Source organism: Mesoplodon densirostris, chromosome 3 (assembly GCF_025265405.1).
Source record: "Mesoplodon densirostris isolate mMesDen1 chromosome 3, mMesDen1 primary haplotype, whole genome shotgun sequence".
NCBI lineage: Eukaryota > Metazoa > Chordata > Mammalia > Artiodactyla > Ziphiidae > Mesoplodon > Mesoplodon densirostris.
Window position 1 is genome coordinate 177,760,330 of NC_082663.1, and position 19,348 is coordinate 177,779,677.

Genomic DNA, 19,348 nt, shown 5'->3' on the forward strand with positions numbered 1-19,348 from the left:
TGTGGGTTCAGTTCCAAATCACTGCACTAAAGCAAATATCAAGTTAAAGTGGGTCACACAAATTTTTTGGTTTCCCAGTGCATATAAAAGTTATGTTTACACTGTAGTGTATTTAGTGTGCAATAGCATTATGTCTAAAAAAATGTACATACCTTAATTAAGAAATACCTTACTGTTGGGACTTCCCTGGCTGTCCAGCGGTTAAGACTTCACCTTCCAATGAAGAGGGTGCGGGTTCAGTCCCTCGTTGGGGAGCTAAGATCCCACATGCCTCGCGGCCAAAAAACCAAAACATAAAACAGAAGCAATATTGTAACAAATTCAATAAAGACTTAAAAAAACAAACAAAAAAAGAAATGTCTTACTACTAAAAATTGCTAACCATCTGAGCCTTCAGCAAGTCATAATCATTTTTAAAAAAAATAATTTATTTATTTTTTATTTTTGGCTGCATTGGGTCTTTGTTGTGGTGTGTGGGCTTCTCATTGCAGTGGTTTCTCTTGTTGTGGAGCACGGGCTCTAGGCGCACGGGCTTCAGTAGTTGTGGCTTGCGGGCTCTAGAGTGTAGGCTCAGTAGTTGTGGCACACGGGCTCAGTTGCTCCAAGGCATGTGGGATCTTCCCGGACCAGGGCTGAAACCCGTGTCCCCTGCATTGGCAGGTGGATTCTCAACCACTGCGCCACCAAGGAAAGCCCAAGTCATAATCTTCTTGTTGGTGGAGGGTCTTGTCTTGATGTTTATGGCTGCTGACTGATCAGGGTGGTGATTGCTGAAGCCTAGGATGGCTGTGGCAATTTCTTAAAATAAGACAATAATGAAGTTTGCCATATTGATCGACTTCCTTTCATGAACCATTTCTCTGTAGCATGCAATGCCATGTGATAGTGTTTTACCCAAAGAAAAGCTTCTCTCAAAATTGGAGTCAATCCTCTCAAATACTCTTGCTGCCTTATCAACTAAGTTTATGTAATATTCTAAATCCTTTGTTGTCATTTCAAGAATCTTCACCAGGTGTAGATTCCATCTTAAGAAACCAGTTTCTTTGCTCATCTATAAGAAGCAACTCCTTATCCATTAAGTTTTTTTTTTTTTTTTGTGGTATGCGGGCCTCTCACTGTTGTGGCCTCCCCCGTTGCGGAGCACAGGCTCCGGACGCGCAGGCTCCGGACGCGCAGGCTCAGCGGCCATGGCTCACGGGCCCAGCCGCTCCGCGGCATATGGGATCCTCCCAGACCGGGGCACGAACCCGTATCCCCTGCATCGGCAGGCGGACTCTCAACCACTTGCGCCACCAGGGAGGCCCCATTAAGTTTTATAATGAGATTGCAGCAATTCAGTCACATCTTCAGGCTCTACTTCTAATTCAAGTTCTCTTGCTATTTCCATAACATCTGCAGTTACTTCCTCCACTAAAGTCTTGAACCCCCTTAAAGTTTTCCATGAGTGTTGGAATCAACTTTGTTCAAACTCCCATTAAAACTGATATGTTGACCTCTTCTCATGAGTCATGAATGGCATCTAGAATGCTGAAACTTTTCCAGAAGGTTTTTGATTGACTTTGCCTTGATCAGATGAATCACTCTCTATGGCAGTTGTAGCTTTACAAAATCTGTTTCTTAAATAAGAAGACTAGAAAGTCAAAATTACTTCTTGATCCATGGGCTTCAGAATAGATGTTGTGTTAGCAGGCAAGAAAACATTAATGTTGTACATCTCCATCAGAGCTCTTGGGTGACCAGGTGCTCATTGTCAATGAGCAGCAGTATTTTGAAAGGAATCTTTTTTTCTGAGCAGTAGGTCTCAACAGTAGTTTTTTTCGGTAAACTGTGATTCAAACAGGTGTGCTGTCATCCAAGCTTTGTTGTTCCATTTATATAGCACAGGCAGAGTAGATTGAGCATAATTCTTAAGGACCCTAGGATTTTTGGAATGGTAAATGAGCATTGACTTCAAGTCACCAGCTACATTAACCCCTAATGAGAGAGTCTGCCTGTCTTTTGAAGCTTTGAAGCCAGACATTGACTTCTCCTCTCTAACTATGAATGTCCTAGATGACACCTTCTTCCAATATAATGCTGTTTTGTCTACATTGAAAATCTGTTTAGTGTAGCCACCTTCATTCTTATTTTAGCTAAATCTTCTGGACAACTTGCTGCAGCTCCTACATCAGCACTGTTGCTTCACCTTGTACTTTTATGTTAAGGAGATGGCTTCTTTCCTTAAACCTTGTAAATCATCCTCTGCTAGCTTCAAAACTTTTCTTCTGCAGCTTCCTCACCTCTTTCAGTCTCCATAGAATTGAAGAGAGTTAGGACCTTGCTCTGGATTAGGCTTTGGCTTAAGGGAATGTTGTAGCTGGTTTGATCTTCTATCCAGACCATTAAAATGTTCTTCATATCAGCAATAGGGCTGTTTCACTTTCTGGTCATTCATCAGTTCACTGAAGTAGCACATTTAATTTCCTTTAAGAACTTTTCCTTTGCATTCACAGCTTGGCTGTTTGGCATAAGATGTCTAGCCTTCAGCCTATCTCAGCTTTTGACATGCCTTCTTCACTAAGCTTAATCATCTCTAGCTTTCGATTTAAAGTGAGAGATGTGTGACACTTCCTTTCATTTGAACACTTAGAGGCCATTGTAGGGTTATTAACTGGCCTAATTTCAATATTGTTGTGTCTCAGGGATTAGGGAGGACTGAAGAGAGGTATAAAGACAGAGGAAAGGCTGGTCAGTGGAGCAGTCAAAATGCACACAACACTTATTAAATTTGTTGCCTTACGTGGGCCCAGTTCATGGTGCTTCAAAACAATTACAAGAGTAACATCAAAGATCATTGATCACACGGGGCTTCCCTGGTGGTGCAGTGGTTGAGAATCTGCCTGCTAATGCAGGGGACGCAGGTTCGAGCCCTGGTCTGGGAGGATCCCACATGCCGCAGAGCGACTGGGCCCGTGAGCCACAGCTACTGAGCCTGCGCGTCTGGAGCTTGTACTCCGCAACAAGAGAGGCTGCCATAGTGAGAGGCCTGCGCACCGCGATGAAGAGTGGCCCCTGCTTGCCACAACTAGAGAAAGCTCTCTCACAGAAACGAAGGCGCAACACAGCAAAAATAAATAAATTAATTAATAAAAACTCCTATCCCCAACATCTTCTTAAAAAAAAAAAAGATCATTGATCACAGATCACCATAACAAATATAGTAACAATGAAAAAGTTTGAAATATTGTGAGAATTTTCAAGCATGACATAGAGACATGAAGTGAGCAAATGCTGATGGAAACTGATGCCAATAGACTTGCTTAATGCAGGGTTCCCACAAACTTTCAATTTGTAAAAAATGTACTCTCTGTGAAGTACAATAAAATGAGGTATGCATTTGCAGCTGGAGCTGTTAGAATCTAAGCCTGTAGATGCTAGTGGCCATCTTTCCTGCCTGGTTGCACAGCCCTTGTGAAGCCAGTGGGGAGGAAAGCTGAGTGGAGGGTGGAAGAGTGAGATTGGATTGATTCTTGTTGATATTTTAAGATGTCTGAACTTTTCAGTTATGTGATACCTGAATACATAAATGACCTCTTTCTGCATCAAGCCTATTTGAGTTTGGGTTTTATAACTTACACAGGGAAGTCTTGCCTAATATGAGGGGCACTTTGATCTGGATCTGGAAAGGCATTTGGTGGGGTTCTCTTCAGATATTCAGAAAGAAGAGGATGTGCACAGGCAGGGCCACCATTGGTTCCTTCTCTGTGGTAGCTAGTCTACTGAGATGGCCCCAAATAAGTCTCTCCTTCCCTTTATGTGCATGCAGCTCCTGCACTGCTTATGCCCTCTTCTCTTAAATCTGGACTGGGCTTGTGACTGTTTTGACCAATAGAATACAGAGAAAGTGACATTCTTCAAAGGGTCTTCCACTTCCTCTCTCTTGGAGCCCTGGGTTGCCATGAAAGATGTTCAGGATAACCTGCTAGAGAGAAGCCACAAAGAAAAGTGGGAGGATAAAACACTACAAAGGGAGGGCTTGTTGGGGACATGGAGGTGCCAGAATCCAACCCCAGCCACCATCTCAGTAGAGGCTTGAGAGACCCCAAGTGAGACCTGGAGCACTAGAATAATGAGATGTAATAAACTCGTGGTTCTATGCAAGTTTTTTTGTTATGCAACTGGACTTCCCTGCCCCCATACACATGGTACCAATCACAAAAAGTAGCTCCTTCTGGGCAGATGAATTACAAAAATTCACCCCTCTCTCCAGGCTGGAGCACAGGTTGCCAAGGCACAGCATTCACATGGGGGGCAGAGAGTGCCAGTGGTTCCTCCCTCAGTCTGGTGACACTTTGTAGAGCACAGGGACTGCACAACCCCAGTATTCAGAAGCCTGGGGTTGGAGGCTGTGGAGGGATGCCCACATGCAGCCAGTCAGTCTGCACTTGTTCTTGGCAACCCCCTACCCCTCCTGGGCTTTCATGTTGCCCTGCTGTTGTCTAGTGTCCTCTGACACTAGAGGACTGGACCGTTGATGCTGAAAACTCAGACTTCGTGCACTGGTGCTGAATTGAATCTTGGAGTTTTGGGTGAAGAGGAAAAGAATAGCTTTATTGCTTTGCCAGGCAAAGGGGGGACACAGCAGGGTTGTGCCCCTGAAAAACTGTGTGTCCCAACCTGGAAGGATTTGGTGAGGAGTTTTATAGCAATGGTTCAAGGGCAGGGTTGCTGATAAGATTAGGGTGTGTGCAGGGCATTCACTCCTTTAATCTGGTCTCTGGTAATCTCTTGATGAGCTTCTCTGGTTCCTTTAATCTGGCCTCAAGTGGTCTTCTCTGGAATGAAGAACGCTGACATCTTCTGTTTGTTGGGGTTTTAGTTCTGTAAAGAGCTCAAAGATACTATTATGTGTATCCCTTGAGGTAGTACCAGGACCCTGGCCCAAGGCTGCACGATTATTTCTTGGCTGCTCCTGCCTTGTCTCTGCAACCCCTCCCTTCCCTGACTAGCAACCGTTTGAAAAGCTTCCGTGCCCAGGAGTCCATAATGGTCTCAATCTTTTCCTTGCCCTTTTAGCTCTCCTCTGCCCCAACAGCAGCCAACCATTTCCCATATCCTCTAGCCCAGTATAGCAAGAAAGGGTGTCTCATTTTGTTGCTACTGTTAGTTCCTGGAACCCGTTTCACTCTCATTTCTTCAGAGTTGATTTTCCAGGAAAGAGCCAGGGGCCCATACTAGTTTGCCATGTAGGTGAGTGGACAGCTATTCCGTTTTCCTCAGGCCATGTCTGTCCTCATGCACTTCTAATGGGTTTTAACAGTCTGTTGAGTGTTTCTCTTGTCCCTAGGCTGTAAGCTTACTCAGGGCAGGCCGGGGCCTGATTCATCTCTTTGCCTTGGTCCCAGCACAGGGCCTTGACCACCAGTCAACTAATGTGCACTCATGCAAGCATCATTAATCCTTTCTCTGCTCATTTTCAATCTCCACCTGAATAGAACATCTTGCTCTTTGAACACATCTGCGGACAGTTACTCCGGGCTAGGATCCCACCGGAATTGTCCCTGAATTTACTGGACTGAATGACCATTAATGGACCGAATCGTGCCATTAATTAGATTTTTCTTCATATCTGAGGCAGGATGAATCAAGCCACTGTTCACGACTCAATGTCTTGTCTTTAGGCAGCTCAGGGTACTGGCTAAGGGTCAAAAGTCTGAGAGCTTGTCCCTGTTTCCATGTAATTGATAGGCGAAACGAAAGGGAGGAAGATCGAGGAAATAGAGGGAAGAGAGGAACAAAAATGAACAGCCTGAGACAAAAAAAAAAGAGAAAGAAAGAAAAAAAAAGAGCTAGTTGAAAAGCGTAGGAGCGTTAAGAAGATGAGAAAGTAGAAGCGACAAGGCAGGAAACGAGCGAGGAGAGCGGGAAGAGGAGAGGGATGTCTGACCCTGGAGCGCGCTCGGCCGGCTCACTGCTCCCCATCGTGGGGGTGGGGGAAGAGAGGGACGAGCAGAGAGAGACCTCCCCGGATGCTGAATGGTCGCGCCCGGCGGCGGCGGCCAATGGGTGGCCGGGATGTTGGAGCGGCAGCGTCGGTCGCGGCGCTCGCAGGCTTGGGGTGGAGGGGGGAGGGGGAAGGGGTGGAGGGGGAGGGGGAAGGGGGAAGGGGTGGGACGGCGGCCGCCGCCATGATGCTTGTTTGCTTTCAATGAAAACGAGGGGGGCGCAGAGGAGGAGGAGGCGGCGGCGTCGGTGGCGGCGGCGTCGGCTGCGCGAAGGGGAAGGCAGCGGTGGGTGCAGCGAGGAGGGTGAGGCCGGAGGCCGAGAGGCCGGGAGGCCGTAGTGGCGGCCCGTCGAGGCGGCTGAAGCGGGCGGCTGACGCGGTGGATCTCGGAGGGAGAACAAAGAGCGGCGGCTGAGGCGGCAGAGGAGCGGCGACGGCGGCGCTGCAGCAGCGGGCGGGATTGGTATGGTGGTTCCACAGGTCAGACTCCGCTGCACTCACAGGGAGGAGGCGGCGGCAGCGGCGGAGGAAGGCGGCGCACCCCAAGAGGTGAGCGAGACCGGCTCGAGGCCCGGCTGGGCGCTGCTCCCCACACTGGCTGCCCACGGGCCCCTCTCGGTCGTGTCCCCGGGACCGTAGCGCGGGGGACTCGAGCAAGAGCACCTTGAGTTTTGCGTGCAGCGGGCCCGGAGACTGGAGGAGATGGTGGCTGTTGGGGGTCCCTAGACGCGCGGCTGTCGCCATCCAGTTGGTCCCCAGACCGCGCCCCCGCGCCGAGTCCGGGGCTGGGGGGTGTTGTTTGACGGCGGGGGTGGGGCCGCGCGGGGGGCGCCAGGGTTGGGGGATGCCCTGGCTGTCGACCCTGGCTCTGGTCACCGAAGGAGGGGAGTTGGTGTCCGGGACTCTTGGCTGGGATGGGTGGCAACTTTGGAGAAGTGGCGGTGTGGGATTGCGCGGAGTGGAGTGTGGAACTTCGCAGTTACCGCAAAGCGGGAAACCAACTGTTCACCTCCTCCCCCAAATGTATTTAAAATTAAGTTTAACACAAATTTTTGGGGGGGTGGGGGGATGGGAATGACATGGTTAAAGAAGCCCTTAGCACCAGATGAAGAGATTTATATTGCTGAGGACTCAGAGATAGTTCTAATTACTTGAAGTTTTGTGTAATAACCTGAATCGTATCTCTTTTCTTTTTTCTAAACACCAATCATTATTTTCTTTGGAAAATTTTTTTGACCCTTTTTCTCCTACAGCTTCCCCTAAGAGCCTGCTAATGAACACCTGTAACCTCTTCTTGAACTGTTACTGCAGATGACAGCATTGTGAATGGTCATCTTGCTTGTCCTTTTTGGATTTGTTATTGTGTTAAGCTGACGTTTAAATAATCTCCTTGAACATGCGTTCCCATGCCTACCTGTTTTCCAGGTGGATTGCCCCGTTAGTGGTAGTGTGGAATCTTGCCTCTTTGTGTCTGGGGATTTTAATTTTGGAGAGGAAGAGAGTGAATATGAACAAGTGAAAAATAAAATGGCATATAATAGCACTTGGTGTTTTTCACAGTGCAATAGAATTTATCATCCCAAAACAGTTTTGTAGGTTTTAGGAGCTGTGTCCATTGATCGAAAGGTTTTGAAGACTTGTTTTGTAATTGCTATCAGAGCAATTACCGCAGTCTTTAGAATGTGATAACTTTTAGAATAAAAATTCCTTAATATTTTTAGACCAGTGATCTAGTCCAGTCAACTTGCTTTAAACAAAATATTTGAATAGCTGCTGTTGAGGAAACAGGCCTAGAAAGGTTAAAGTGACTTGCCCAAAATATTACAGTTAAGAGGGAAAGGACCAGGTTTTGTGTAAATGTGAGAGCACATGAGAGTGAGGTACTTGATGGAGATTAGTTTTTTTGGGAGGGCGGAGTGCGTTTTAATGGCTGGAAGTTATTTGAGGTAGTTGGGTCTGGTCAGTTCTCAGTAGGTGAATAAGATACTTAATGAAATGGTCAAAAAACTAGGATGTGACAAAAGACAACGTTTCCTGTGAGACTCAGAAGATTTTGCATAGTTTCAGAAGTGTCTTGATCATTGGTAACGTAGATGAGGAAGCTCTTTTGAATGCCTGTTTGATTTGTAGGTATTTTCAGGTTTCTTAAACCTTGGTGGCAAAGTAAAACTTTTCAGACTCTTGAACAGATATGAGTTGGTTACAGAACTTGTTCCTGGCTACAGATGAAGGCATTTGCTTCTGTACTTATGGTTTATAAATAATGCATTTATTTTGGTTAATGTGTAGGCTTTCCACCACGTTCATATTAGCCTTTTTTATATTTAAAGCGTAAACCTTTTTCATATCATAGTGAAACAGAAAGGGATAATATATGTAAGGCATACTGGAATAAATGGTCAAGGCTGCTCACAGCTGTAGCCTTTGGGCCATGAGAGGTGAGGGCCGTCTTCAGCATACTTGTAACTTTCCCATATGGAAGGTATACTGGTTGGGAAACTGCTTTTAAAGTGTTTATTTGCATGTAAGATAGGGACTAATTTAGACTGCCTTAATCTTACCCTTCTCTGGGCTTTACCTCTCCCTCATCCATTTTTATTTTCTTGATAAGTTATGTGCAAGGAATAGTATATGCTGGACATAGTGTTGGACCCTGGGAATTAAAAAGTGAATAACACTCATTTGCTGTCTTCTTGTTGCTGTAGTCTTAGTAGGTGCACAGAGTGCTGTGGGGAGAACAGGAGAGAACGATGAAATTTGTAGAATATGTGGGAGCAGTTTACAGAAATTAGCACGGAATAGGTGTTTGTCAAACTGGAGAGATGGGGACATTTCAGACAAAAGGAACTGTGGGTGCACTGAGGTGCCAAGTGTTGGGGTAAGGCCAATATCGATGTGTTACTGAAACAAGGATAGTGACTGAAGATGAGCCTGCAAAGGTGTGTCCATCCTAGATTTTGAAGAACCATACTTACTAAGCTAAAAGTGAGGTTTATATCTTTATCCTATAGGAAAGAAGAGAGCCAAAATATTTTTCATAGGGGAACAAGGTGATTTAGAGATCATTTGGGCAGCAGTGCAGAGAATTAAGTGGAGCCATACGTATAAAAAAGTCACATTTGAGATACTATGGAGTTAGTGACTCTGAATCTATTTTAAACTTGGATATAAGGTCTTTTGTGTCTTATCCATTTTATAGTGGGCTTGAGGGCTCGGTTCAATTGCTCTATAATACAGGGTAATTTAAAATCAAAATGTTTTGGAAAAAAGTTAAGAGCAATAAAAAAAATGAACCCCATATAATGGTATATGTGAAAGTTCAGGCAGTCAGAACTTGTCTTCTGAGTTAGGTTTAGGCAGACTGTAGAGCTTAAGCTGGAAAAATCAACTCTGCTCACCAGAAGTGAGAGCCACCAAGCTTAACGGTTATGGCTCTCCTGATGGTCTGTAAGGATATGGACTGTAAACATTTTGTGAAATTGGGGAGAGGGCAGAGTTTTCTCTCCTGTATGTTATTGGAATTGAAATATTGAAAATTTCTTAAAACCTAAGAACTCCTCATACAGCTGTTAATTTATATAGTCAGTTCTGCTGTAAAGCAACATATAAGTTCCTAAAAATTACCATGATATGGAAAATTGTGCAGTAAAAACTACAGGCCTTTTGGGAAAAGTGGAACTAAGGCATAACACTCAAAACTCTGTCAGTGACTTATTTTAATAAAAAGGAACCTGGTAAAAATGGTAGCATAGTTTTACACATGTTAAATGGTTATGGTATACATAAATACTACAATAAATGTGTCACTTTACCTTGAAAAAGACCTGGTCTGCTTGTGTTAATGGGCATCAGAAAGGTTGCTGCTTGTGAGTTACTGTACAGTGGTGGAAGGAGGGTTACCTGAAATCGAATGGAATGTTATAATAACACCAGAGGTGGGTGGGTGTGGCTCAGCTCATGTGCACACACACAGAGTGAACTGATGTAGCTGGTAGGTGTTTTAAGGTGTGTGTATTTTGTGTATTTCTATGCAGCTCAGTTCAGCTGGGGGCAGGTTTCTACCTTCATCTAGTTTTTTTACAGACAAAATCACACATAAGCAAATGGGAATTTTGTGTTAAGCTCAAATTTTCTAATATATCGGTTATGTTGGAACAGATTATTTTCAGAATAAGTGATACAGCAGAACTGATTATACTTGAATACAGCATTTTAAAATAGGGCTAAAACTCAGTTCCAGAAATACTGGAAACACCCATGTGTCAGGCACCATAATAGACTTGCTCCTCTAATAGGGCTTATGCTCTTATTCTAAATGGGTTTATAATGGTATGGAGATAAAAACAAATGAACCAATAAAGTGCTCATCAGGTTATATAGTAATGAGGAATACACAAAGCATTTGGGGCATGCTAAAGAAGGAGCAACTAATTCTGCTTGGGAAACTTGAGGGAGTCATCTCAGAGGTCTTTGGGCTGAGCTTTGAAGGTTGAATAGAGGTTTGTTAGACTGAGTAGGACCTTTTAGTGAGAAGAAAGAACATGTGCAAAGTCAAGTTACATAAAACTTGGGCTGTGAAACATAGGATGCAAAGATGAAAGGGACAGGAGGAGTGGCCAGAAACAGTCTGTGAATAGTCTTAGGCTTTTTCTTAAAGTGTTGAGACTTTCGTCTGTATATAATAGGGATTCATTGAAGGTTTAGGTGGATAGGGGTGGGGAAATTCTGTGTGTGACATACTTTTTCAGGAGACATAGTAAAAATGTGAAGGCTGGGGGGCCAAGAAACTAGGGTCAGAGAGTTCATTTAAACCCTTGTGAGAGAAATATTCTAGAGTTGTTAAAGGCTTCTTGATGATTTATAAGGTCAGCATTTCATGAATAATTTTCTTTCTTAGTTTTTAGGGGAAAAAAAGACTAGTGGGTCAAAACTGATTGCTACTATATTAGGACTTCCCAAAATGATTGTATACATGAATTAGCAGCTAGAATAAATGTTGACTGCCTCAAAAGGCCAAAATTCCAACTAGATAGGGGTAGCTAGAATACTGTGATTTTAAGAGTGGGAGGAGCAAATAGATTATGGAAACTGGAAGAAGATAAGAAAGAAATGAAAATATTTCTGTTGGCAGCCATCATTGCTGAAGGTGTAAACTAGACGGTTGTTGCTTGTCTCATACTAAGAGAACAGACTTAATATCGATGGCTCCCTCTCCTTTCCTTTTTGATCTCGGTGATGTTTCATCACACAAATCATGGTTTGACTTAATGTTAGTGGGCCCTCAGCTTTGCTGGCTAGATCATAAATCTAAATTGTCCTAATATGTTCTTTTGTTTTATACTTTATATTTGACTTAAAATACAGAAATTAAAAATTTTAAGCTAAGAAGTGTTTGTGTTTTAAATTGAAATTTGTGGATGACCTATACTTAGTGTATCTTTATAGTTCTATTTTGAGTTAATTTATTGAGTTGAATGACATTGCTAGTATTTGACCATTTTTGACCTTCAAAATTGGTAGTTTCCTGTGGTGTTGTAGTACACTCAGGCTTCTCTCTGACTGTATTTTATATTCACTTGTGTTATTAGGCACAGGCACATGATTAGAATTGCATTTTAACAGCAGTCTAGTAAACTCTTAGAGGCTGTTGGTTATTGGCTGGGCACTTCAGATGCAGATGGGTATGCCGGTCTTCTTTTAGAGCTTAGACTAACTACTACATCTGCTGTTTGACTCTGTTTTGGAGGAATATTTTATCATAATTTTAAAATCTTTTCGCAGAGGTCTTATTGATTGGAAATTTTAGTTAAACCAGTATGGACTTAAATTTATTCTTATTCTACTTGAGAAAAGGATTTAAGGAATTAAGATTTTGTGAGGCAGGAGGAGGTGGCTACAGAAACCTTAAGTTCTTAGAAATATCACTAAGATTATTTGCCTTTTTCATTCTCTTCCTCTTACGGGTCTACAGTGGAGTTTTCCAGAGACTGACAAAATGATATGTAATATCTGATCAGTTGAATTCAGAGCAGATAGGTGAATCCAGCTGTCTTCTAGCATGTCAGACCTTAAAGATTTGCAAAAATGTAAGACAGTGTCACTCTTCTCACAAAATATTACTTTGTTTTTGAAAGTAGTTACTTTTCATAAAAATGTTAACGTGATAGGTTTATTATATTTAATGAGTTAATACATATTTTAAAATTCCTTATTTCTAATTTCTAGTATGGTAAATATTGATAGATATAACCCACACAATTGAAAGGTCTTTGAGGTACTTGAGTATAAGGGTCCTGAGATGATAGCATTTTGAGGTCTGCTGTGTTAAGTATTAGGCAGAGTTTGGGAGTAGAGAATACAGGTGAAGAGTAGTTTGGAAAGATGATACATCTGAGAAGGAAACTCAGGGGCTCATGGTCTTAGCAACATAATATTTGGAGAATGAACACAAGACCTTGGTTTCATCAGTGACAGAATTCTAGACTTGTGTGAGGCATTGGTGTTATAGAGTACACCTGTGCAGCTAGATTGTCCCAGGTTCAAATCCTAGCTCTACTACTTACTAAGTGTGTGCAACCTCGGGCAAGTTATTTAAACTCAGAGTCTCAGTTTCCTCATCTAAAATAAAATGAGGATGATGTCTACTTCATGGATTGCTATGAGAATTAAATCGAGGTAATTACCAGTAAATGATTGCATAGTGGTTGAAAGCATAGACTTTTGGATCAGACTTGGGTTAAAATCACAGTTGTGCCAGTAGGATCTCTGTGATCTCAGGTAAATGACTCACTTTCTGGACCGTTCTTTATGTATGGAGAATAATACAATAGTATTTACTCATAAGAGTCCTGAGGGTTAAATGAGATAATGCGTGTGAAGGGCCTGCCAGTTGTTGAGTGCTCAAAACATGTTAGCTGTTACGTGCCTAGTTTAGAGTCTGGCAGATAGGCACTCCAACACAGTTTTGCCATAACCCCCACCTGTCTGAGGTTTGCTCTTATTTTGCCATAGCATGTCACTCAGATTATGTTTATACAGTTTTACCTTTAAGTTTGTCCCTTTGCTTCATATCCCAGCCTATCCTAGAACGAATATTCTCAGCCTTTGGTCACTTAGGTCCTTTCTGTCTCGTTTCTCTAGATTTTGCCTTCAAGATTAGAGGCCTATGTTAGTTTTTCTTACTCCTGGTAACATGGGCACTGCTTCTGTTAGCATACTTGTCCCTTACACAATGTTTGCTTTTTTTACTGTCCCAGCTTATTCCCTTGAATTCTTATAAGTATTCACGAAACACTATTTGCCAGGCTCTGAAAATATAAAAATATTTAAAATGTAAGTGCAAAGACCCTGTATTAGAGTAGGTGAATGAGACATGTCAAAAAAATTAAGGTGGGATTAAAGAATATAACATTAGAAATATTTTCAAGGTTCAGAGTAGCTCAAAGCAGGGAATGATAAACTCCTGTGTCTGTGAGGGGTAGGGAAGAAGTCCTAAATTAGAGTGATGTTTGTAAAAAGGGTTGTAGTGTGATTACATCGTCGTAAGATTTTTGTTTGCACTCCCCAGTAGATTAAGATCCGAGATCATGTGTGTATTTCCTATTTATTCTTTATTCCCAGAACCTGGCAGAGTGCTTGGCACATAGAGGCAGAAGGTGCTTAGTAAATATTTGTTGAATGAATGATTCTGTAAAGAAAGCTCCCTTAAGGAAGCATGGTTCGGATGTATTGAACTGCTTTTTTTAGATTTTTCTTTGAAAACCTGATTTTGAGTCATGAAGGAAAGAATGTTTAGGCCATTTTATTAGTACAACGTGCTAGGTGTTACACAAGACACTGGGAGATACAAACTGGGGTGATAGATGCTGTAGTAAATGTATGGTGTGCAGAGGAAAGAGTTGTGAACTTGTGCCTTTGTTGGGAAGGGCTTACAGGGACTCTGACATCTAACCTGAGTTGCCGTGAAGGGGGTGAGTAGGAGTTTAGGGTGAAGGTTCCCTTTGGTGAAGGGATTAGCATGTGTTATTGAAAGACTATGCCTTAGAAATAGGTTTACTTTGATTAATTTAGGACTTTATAGGGTGACTTGCGTGTCAGTGGCTGAAGATGAGTGAGAAAATAGTTGCCTAAATCCAGATTGTAAAGGACTTTGAAGTTAGGGCTTTAGCTATGTAGGCAGAAAAGGCCATCTTAGATTTTTAAGCAGGAGAGTGACATGAGCAGGCATCTATCAGGAAGGTATAGAGAAGGTTGTTTAAAAGTTGTAGCTGAGAAATGAGGGTGTAAATTAACTTCAGTAGCTGTGAAAATGGAGAAGACAGGTTTAGAAGTCCTGAAGAGGTAAAAATCAGTGGGATTTAGTGAAAAATTGGATAAGACGTAGTGAAAATTTGGATAGGAAGAAGTAACTTGGCACCAAGGCTAGTGGCACTGCCTTTTCATGTATTCCATAGCTTGTGGCTCTGTGAGGCTCCTGGTCATCAAATAAAAGGATTTTTCTGCACATGAGTTTATTTCCTCCTTCTCCCCTCCCTGCTTTTCCTCTGCGCTTTTCCTTTTTTTCTCCTTTGTGTATGTGAAAGAAGTAAAGCACCAAGAATGGAGGAGAAAATGTAACAAGCAAGGAAAGGAAAAGAGGAATTTAGCATTTTATCTTGTCAGTTAAGATTGGCTATAACTCAGCCTCATTTCCCTTGGAAAAAAATCTGGCCAATACAGTTTAAAATAAATTATTTAACTTCAGAGTGCCTTTTAACAAGAAATGCATTTTTGTACATTGTCAAAATAACATGATCTCATAATAATTCATTAATATTTCAAAATATGAACCAGGTGTTAAATGTTTCTCGAACAGTCCGCAGAATGTCCTTTGTTGCAGATTTGTGGATCCTATATAGGGAGCATTCATTGCATCTCATTCTATATATCCCTTAATTCTCTTTAAGTCTAGAATAGTCCTGACACCAGCTTGTTAAAGGTAGCAGACCATTTACCCTGCAGAAAGTCCTGCATTCCAATTGCTGCTTTGGTGTCATCTGGCTAGTTCCTCTAGTTCTTAATCAAGGTAAACACTGTTGGTGTGTATTTCATATTCTGTCAGATGCGAAGACCCACAGTATCTGGTTCTACCCCCATTAATGTTGGGAAGATTGATGAAGGGGGTAACAGTTTATTCCTCTTTTGAACATTTTCTACCTTATAATCAAAAAACAATCTGGGTGGTGGTGTTACCTTAGCATTATGCCAGTGCCAATGATTCATCTAATGATTTTAACCCAGTTTATAAATCCTTGTTTTAAAAAGGCTCATTAGGAATTATGAAATGATGTTGTTTTTGTTTTTTATTAATTCTTTCATTCTTCATTTATTCTTTTGTAAAATAGGACACGTTTTCACCTGGGGCTATTTGATGACTCTATTTACAGTACCCACTGAAAGGATAAAGACTTACATCTTTCTCTTTAGTACCAATTTTCTTAGTTTAAAAGCTGCCTCAGGGCCTCCCTGGTGACGCAGTGGTTGAGAGTCCGCCTGCCGATGCAGGGGATACGGGTTCGTGCCCCGGTCTGGGAGGATCCCATATGCCGCGGAGCGGCTGGGCCCGTGAGCCATGGCCGCTGAGCCTGCGCATCCGGAGCCTGTGCTCCGCAACGGGAGAGGCCACAACAGTGAGAGGCCCGCATACCGCAAAAAAAAAAAAAAAAAAAGCTGCCTCAAATGGTGGCTGACTTGCACTCATGGTCTCTCCCCCACCCTGCGCCCCCCTGCGTCTTCCTTCTTAGCTCCCTCCCGTGTGTATTTTTTAAGCCATTTCATGAAATGTTTAATAATGAAAGCATACCTTTCTATGCTGGTAAATAATGTCCTGTATTTCTTTAAGGTAAATAATTATTCTAAGATACTGAAAAACCGTTTCTCTGAGATCTAGATTAGGGACAGATTTTATGCTGCCAGGATCAGTAGTGATGTTTGGCACTGGATTGGAGGAATTAGAGATTGACTAGTCAGGGGCTGTATACCTGCTGACTCTGGCCTAGCTATTTTTTAAAAGTCTTTTAATTCTACTTGACAGTTTTCAAGCCTGTTTTGGAAACGTTTTATTCTTTTTAGATAGTAATCTGCAGTGACATACTGTATTTTTTTTTTTTTTTTTTTTTTTTTTTTTTTTTTTGCGGTACGTGGGCCTCTCACTGTCGTGGCCTCTCCCGTTGCGGAGCACAGGCTCCGGACGCGCAGGCTCAGCGGCCATGGCTCACGGGCCCAGCCGCTCCGCGGCATGTGGGATCTTCGCGGACCGGGGCACGAACCCGTATCCCCTGCATCGGCAGGCGGACTCTCAACCACTGTGCCACCAGGGAAGCCCCATACTGTATTTTTTAGAGAGTAAGATCTGCTTGTTGATTTCAAGCCTTGGGAAAAATCCTAAATTGTTTGTATTCTTATACCCTTTTCACTACCTGGTTTCCAATACTATGTTCGGTTGGACTCCAAGAAAAATGGGTGGGGTTGCTCACTGGGCAGATAGGCTCCTCAGAAGGGCTTGATTGTCCAATTTGCTGCCGTTTCTTTTATTCTGTCATATTCTTTTTTCCCCCCACTTCCTAATCTGCACTGTCAGGGATTTGGAAAATAAAGAAGATCTCACTGCTTTCAAGTAATGAGCTGTCTCTTAAATTTTAAGGCAACACATTGTATGTCATGAAAACCAAGAAAGGGAGTGGTTGGCGGCTTAGGCAGAAATCATGACTCTTTGATGGAATGACCCCAGGTCTAGGGCTTGGATTTCAGATTTCAGTTCAGTAATACTTATATTTATTCTCTGAAGCGTGATCAAACTCTGGACATTGATTCACACTAAATAAGCTCACATGAGAGTGGTAAATCAGACTTCTGAACTTTCACTAAGAAGTCAAATGATTAATAATTAATAGTAACTCAAAATACTAACCTCAGCTGGAGAGAGCAGCTTACCGTTATTAAATTCTATTTGGAAAAGCCAGTGAAGATCACACGGTCGTAAATAAAATCTAGTCAGAATAGTGGCATTTGGGTGATCTTAAGGAATCTTAAGGGATGTTGTCATCAAGCTCTGGTAACCTTACACAGCATTTTGTTATCACTGGTATATTCATATGATTCAGAATGGGCACTTGCTTCACCAAATTGTCCTCTAGATGGAACAGGAACAGTTCTTGACTGTAGCTTTCTCTGTTAGGTATTTTTTGTATTAGTCTAAAAACTTGAGGCACTGTATTTCTGTTTTGGAGAAATTAACGTGTAGGAGAAAAGTTTTATTAACAATATTTGACAAAACAAAAAAATGCGCTGTTTCTTATGCAGATGATTAGTCTCACCGTTTATATTTTTACTTTCTTCAAAAAGCTTTTTAGGATTACTTATCTCCTTCTGTGTTTTGACTACATGGTCAAAACCATTTCTACGTTTGAAAGATAGCTCTACTCATCATTAGAGGAGCAGCGTAGCATAATGAAAGTTGCTTTAACCTTTTTTCCATTTTTTTTACTGTAGAAAATATACATAACATAAAATTTACCATCTTAACCATTTTTAAGTGTAACATTCAGTGGTATTAAATACATTCATAATGTTTTGTAGCCTTCGCCATCATCCATCTCCATAACTCTTTTCTTCTTGTAAAACTAAAACCTCGAACACGTTCAACAGTAAGTCCATTTGACATAAGTGATTGCTGACTGGCTTACTTTAAATTCACATGATGGTAGGTTTTTCTCCAGCTTTGTTTAGCTGTGTAGGTATCCAGAGCAGGTAGAGACTTGGTTAAAGCAGATGATGGCTCATCCAGACACATAAGGTGAAGTGAGACTGGGGCAAGGAGTTTGGGAGAATATGCAAGGAAGTGAGATTTCATTTCACCTGAATATTTCAGAATGTTTCTATAAGAATAAGAATTTAAAAAATAACCACAAGCAAAATGAACAGTAGTCCCAATATCAACTTAGGTTTAGTTCTTCTTCAAATTTGTCCAATTCTCAGAAATGTTTTTTACACTTGATTTGGTCAGATCAGACCCAAACAAGGTCTGTACATTGCATTTGATTGTTGTGCCTCTTAAGTCATTTAATATCAACTTCCTTTCACTCCCCCTTTCTCATGTCATTCATTTGTTGAAGAAACTGGGTCTTCTGTCATGTTGAACTTTCCATGGTCTGTGTCTGGCTGGCTGTATTCTTGTGGCATTATTTTAAAATAAAGAAAAAATTTTTTAATCATGGTAAAATTATAACAAAATTTACTATCTTAATAATCATTTTAAGTGTACAGTTCAGTAGTGTTAAGTATATTCACATTGTTGGGTCTCGTGTTATTTTTAACATGTTCCTCTGTCTCCCTTACTTAGTGTAAACCGGTACTAGATCTAGAGAGGCAGATTTGATTCAGGTTCAATTTTACTTTTAATTTTTTGGATGAAGGGGCAAGGGCATACATAGTGTTGGCATGTAAGTCTAGTTGTCCTAATACTGAGATTGATCCTTGGGTTGAGGTCTTGCAGCCTGATCTATTTAAAATTTTTTCATTGGACTTTTTTTACCTAATGCTTTTATTAACCATTGATGGTCATCCATTTTTTCATTAGAGATTGTGAAATAGTGTTTTTTCTAATTATCTAACTCTTTTTACATTTATTAGATAGAATTCTGTTAAGAACATTTCCTCATCTAGTTTCTGCCAGAAATGCAGGATAAATGCTTGATTCTTTCCGTTTATTTTCCACTTTTCAGGTGACTGCATTTTTTTTTTCCTGTTAAAGTTTTGGATTCATGCAGTTTGAAATGTAGTCTTTCATTTGATGTTCAGATTGTCATATCTGTGGCCAGTGGGACCTCTTCAAGCTGGCTCCTGTGTCCTTCACAGCCACAGCATCTTTCTTAGTGTCCAGGCTCGTTTGTATTTTTCCGATCTCAGACCTGAAATCCTCCATTTCTCCAAGGAGCTCCTAGTTCCTTTTAGTGGGAAATTGTGTTTAGAGATATAATATGGGTGTCTACTTTAAAAAAAGATGTTATTTTCAGTTATTTGATTCTTCTGGGTATTGATTGGTTTCTTTTCTTAATTCAACAGGCATGCCCAAAGAAAAATATGAGCCCCCTGACCCTCGGAGGATGTACACAATTATGTCCTCTGAGGAAGCAGCAAATGGAAAGAAATCACACTGGGTGGAGCTTGAAATAAGTGGTAAGACACGCAAGCAAAAATTTATGGTATGGAAGTTAAGATATGGTAGAAAATTGTTTTCTAATGCTAATACACAAGGAAAGCAATGTTGTGTTTTACCAGTGCTCGTTTATCTTAGAAGCTGGAAGGTTCAGTAGGAAGAACATGGTT

At 41.7% G+C, this 19,348-nt stretch overlaps 1 protein-coding gene across 4 annotated transcripts in view; it reads left to right on the forward strand.

The window, feature by feature from the left end:
• The first annotated feature begins 6,159 nt into the window (after positions 1 to 6,159).
• Positions 6,160 to 19,348, forward strand: part of CNOT6 (CCR4-NOT transcription complex subunit 6) — a 66,311-nt gene continuing 53,122 nt past the window's right edge. For all 4 annotated transcript variants that reach the window (XM_060095062.1, XM_060095064.1, XM_060095063.1 and 1 more), the window contains exons 1-2: positions 6,160 to 6,532; positions 19,085 to 19,198. In XM_060095062.1, the coding sequence (XP_059951045.1) occupies positions 19,087 to 19,198 (112 nt within the window). In that variant the 5' untranslated portion in view covers positions 6,160 to 6,532; positions 19,085 to 19,086. The remainder of the gene's footprint in view (positions 6,533 to 19,084; positions 19,199 to 19,348) is intronic.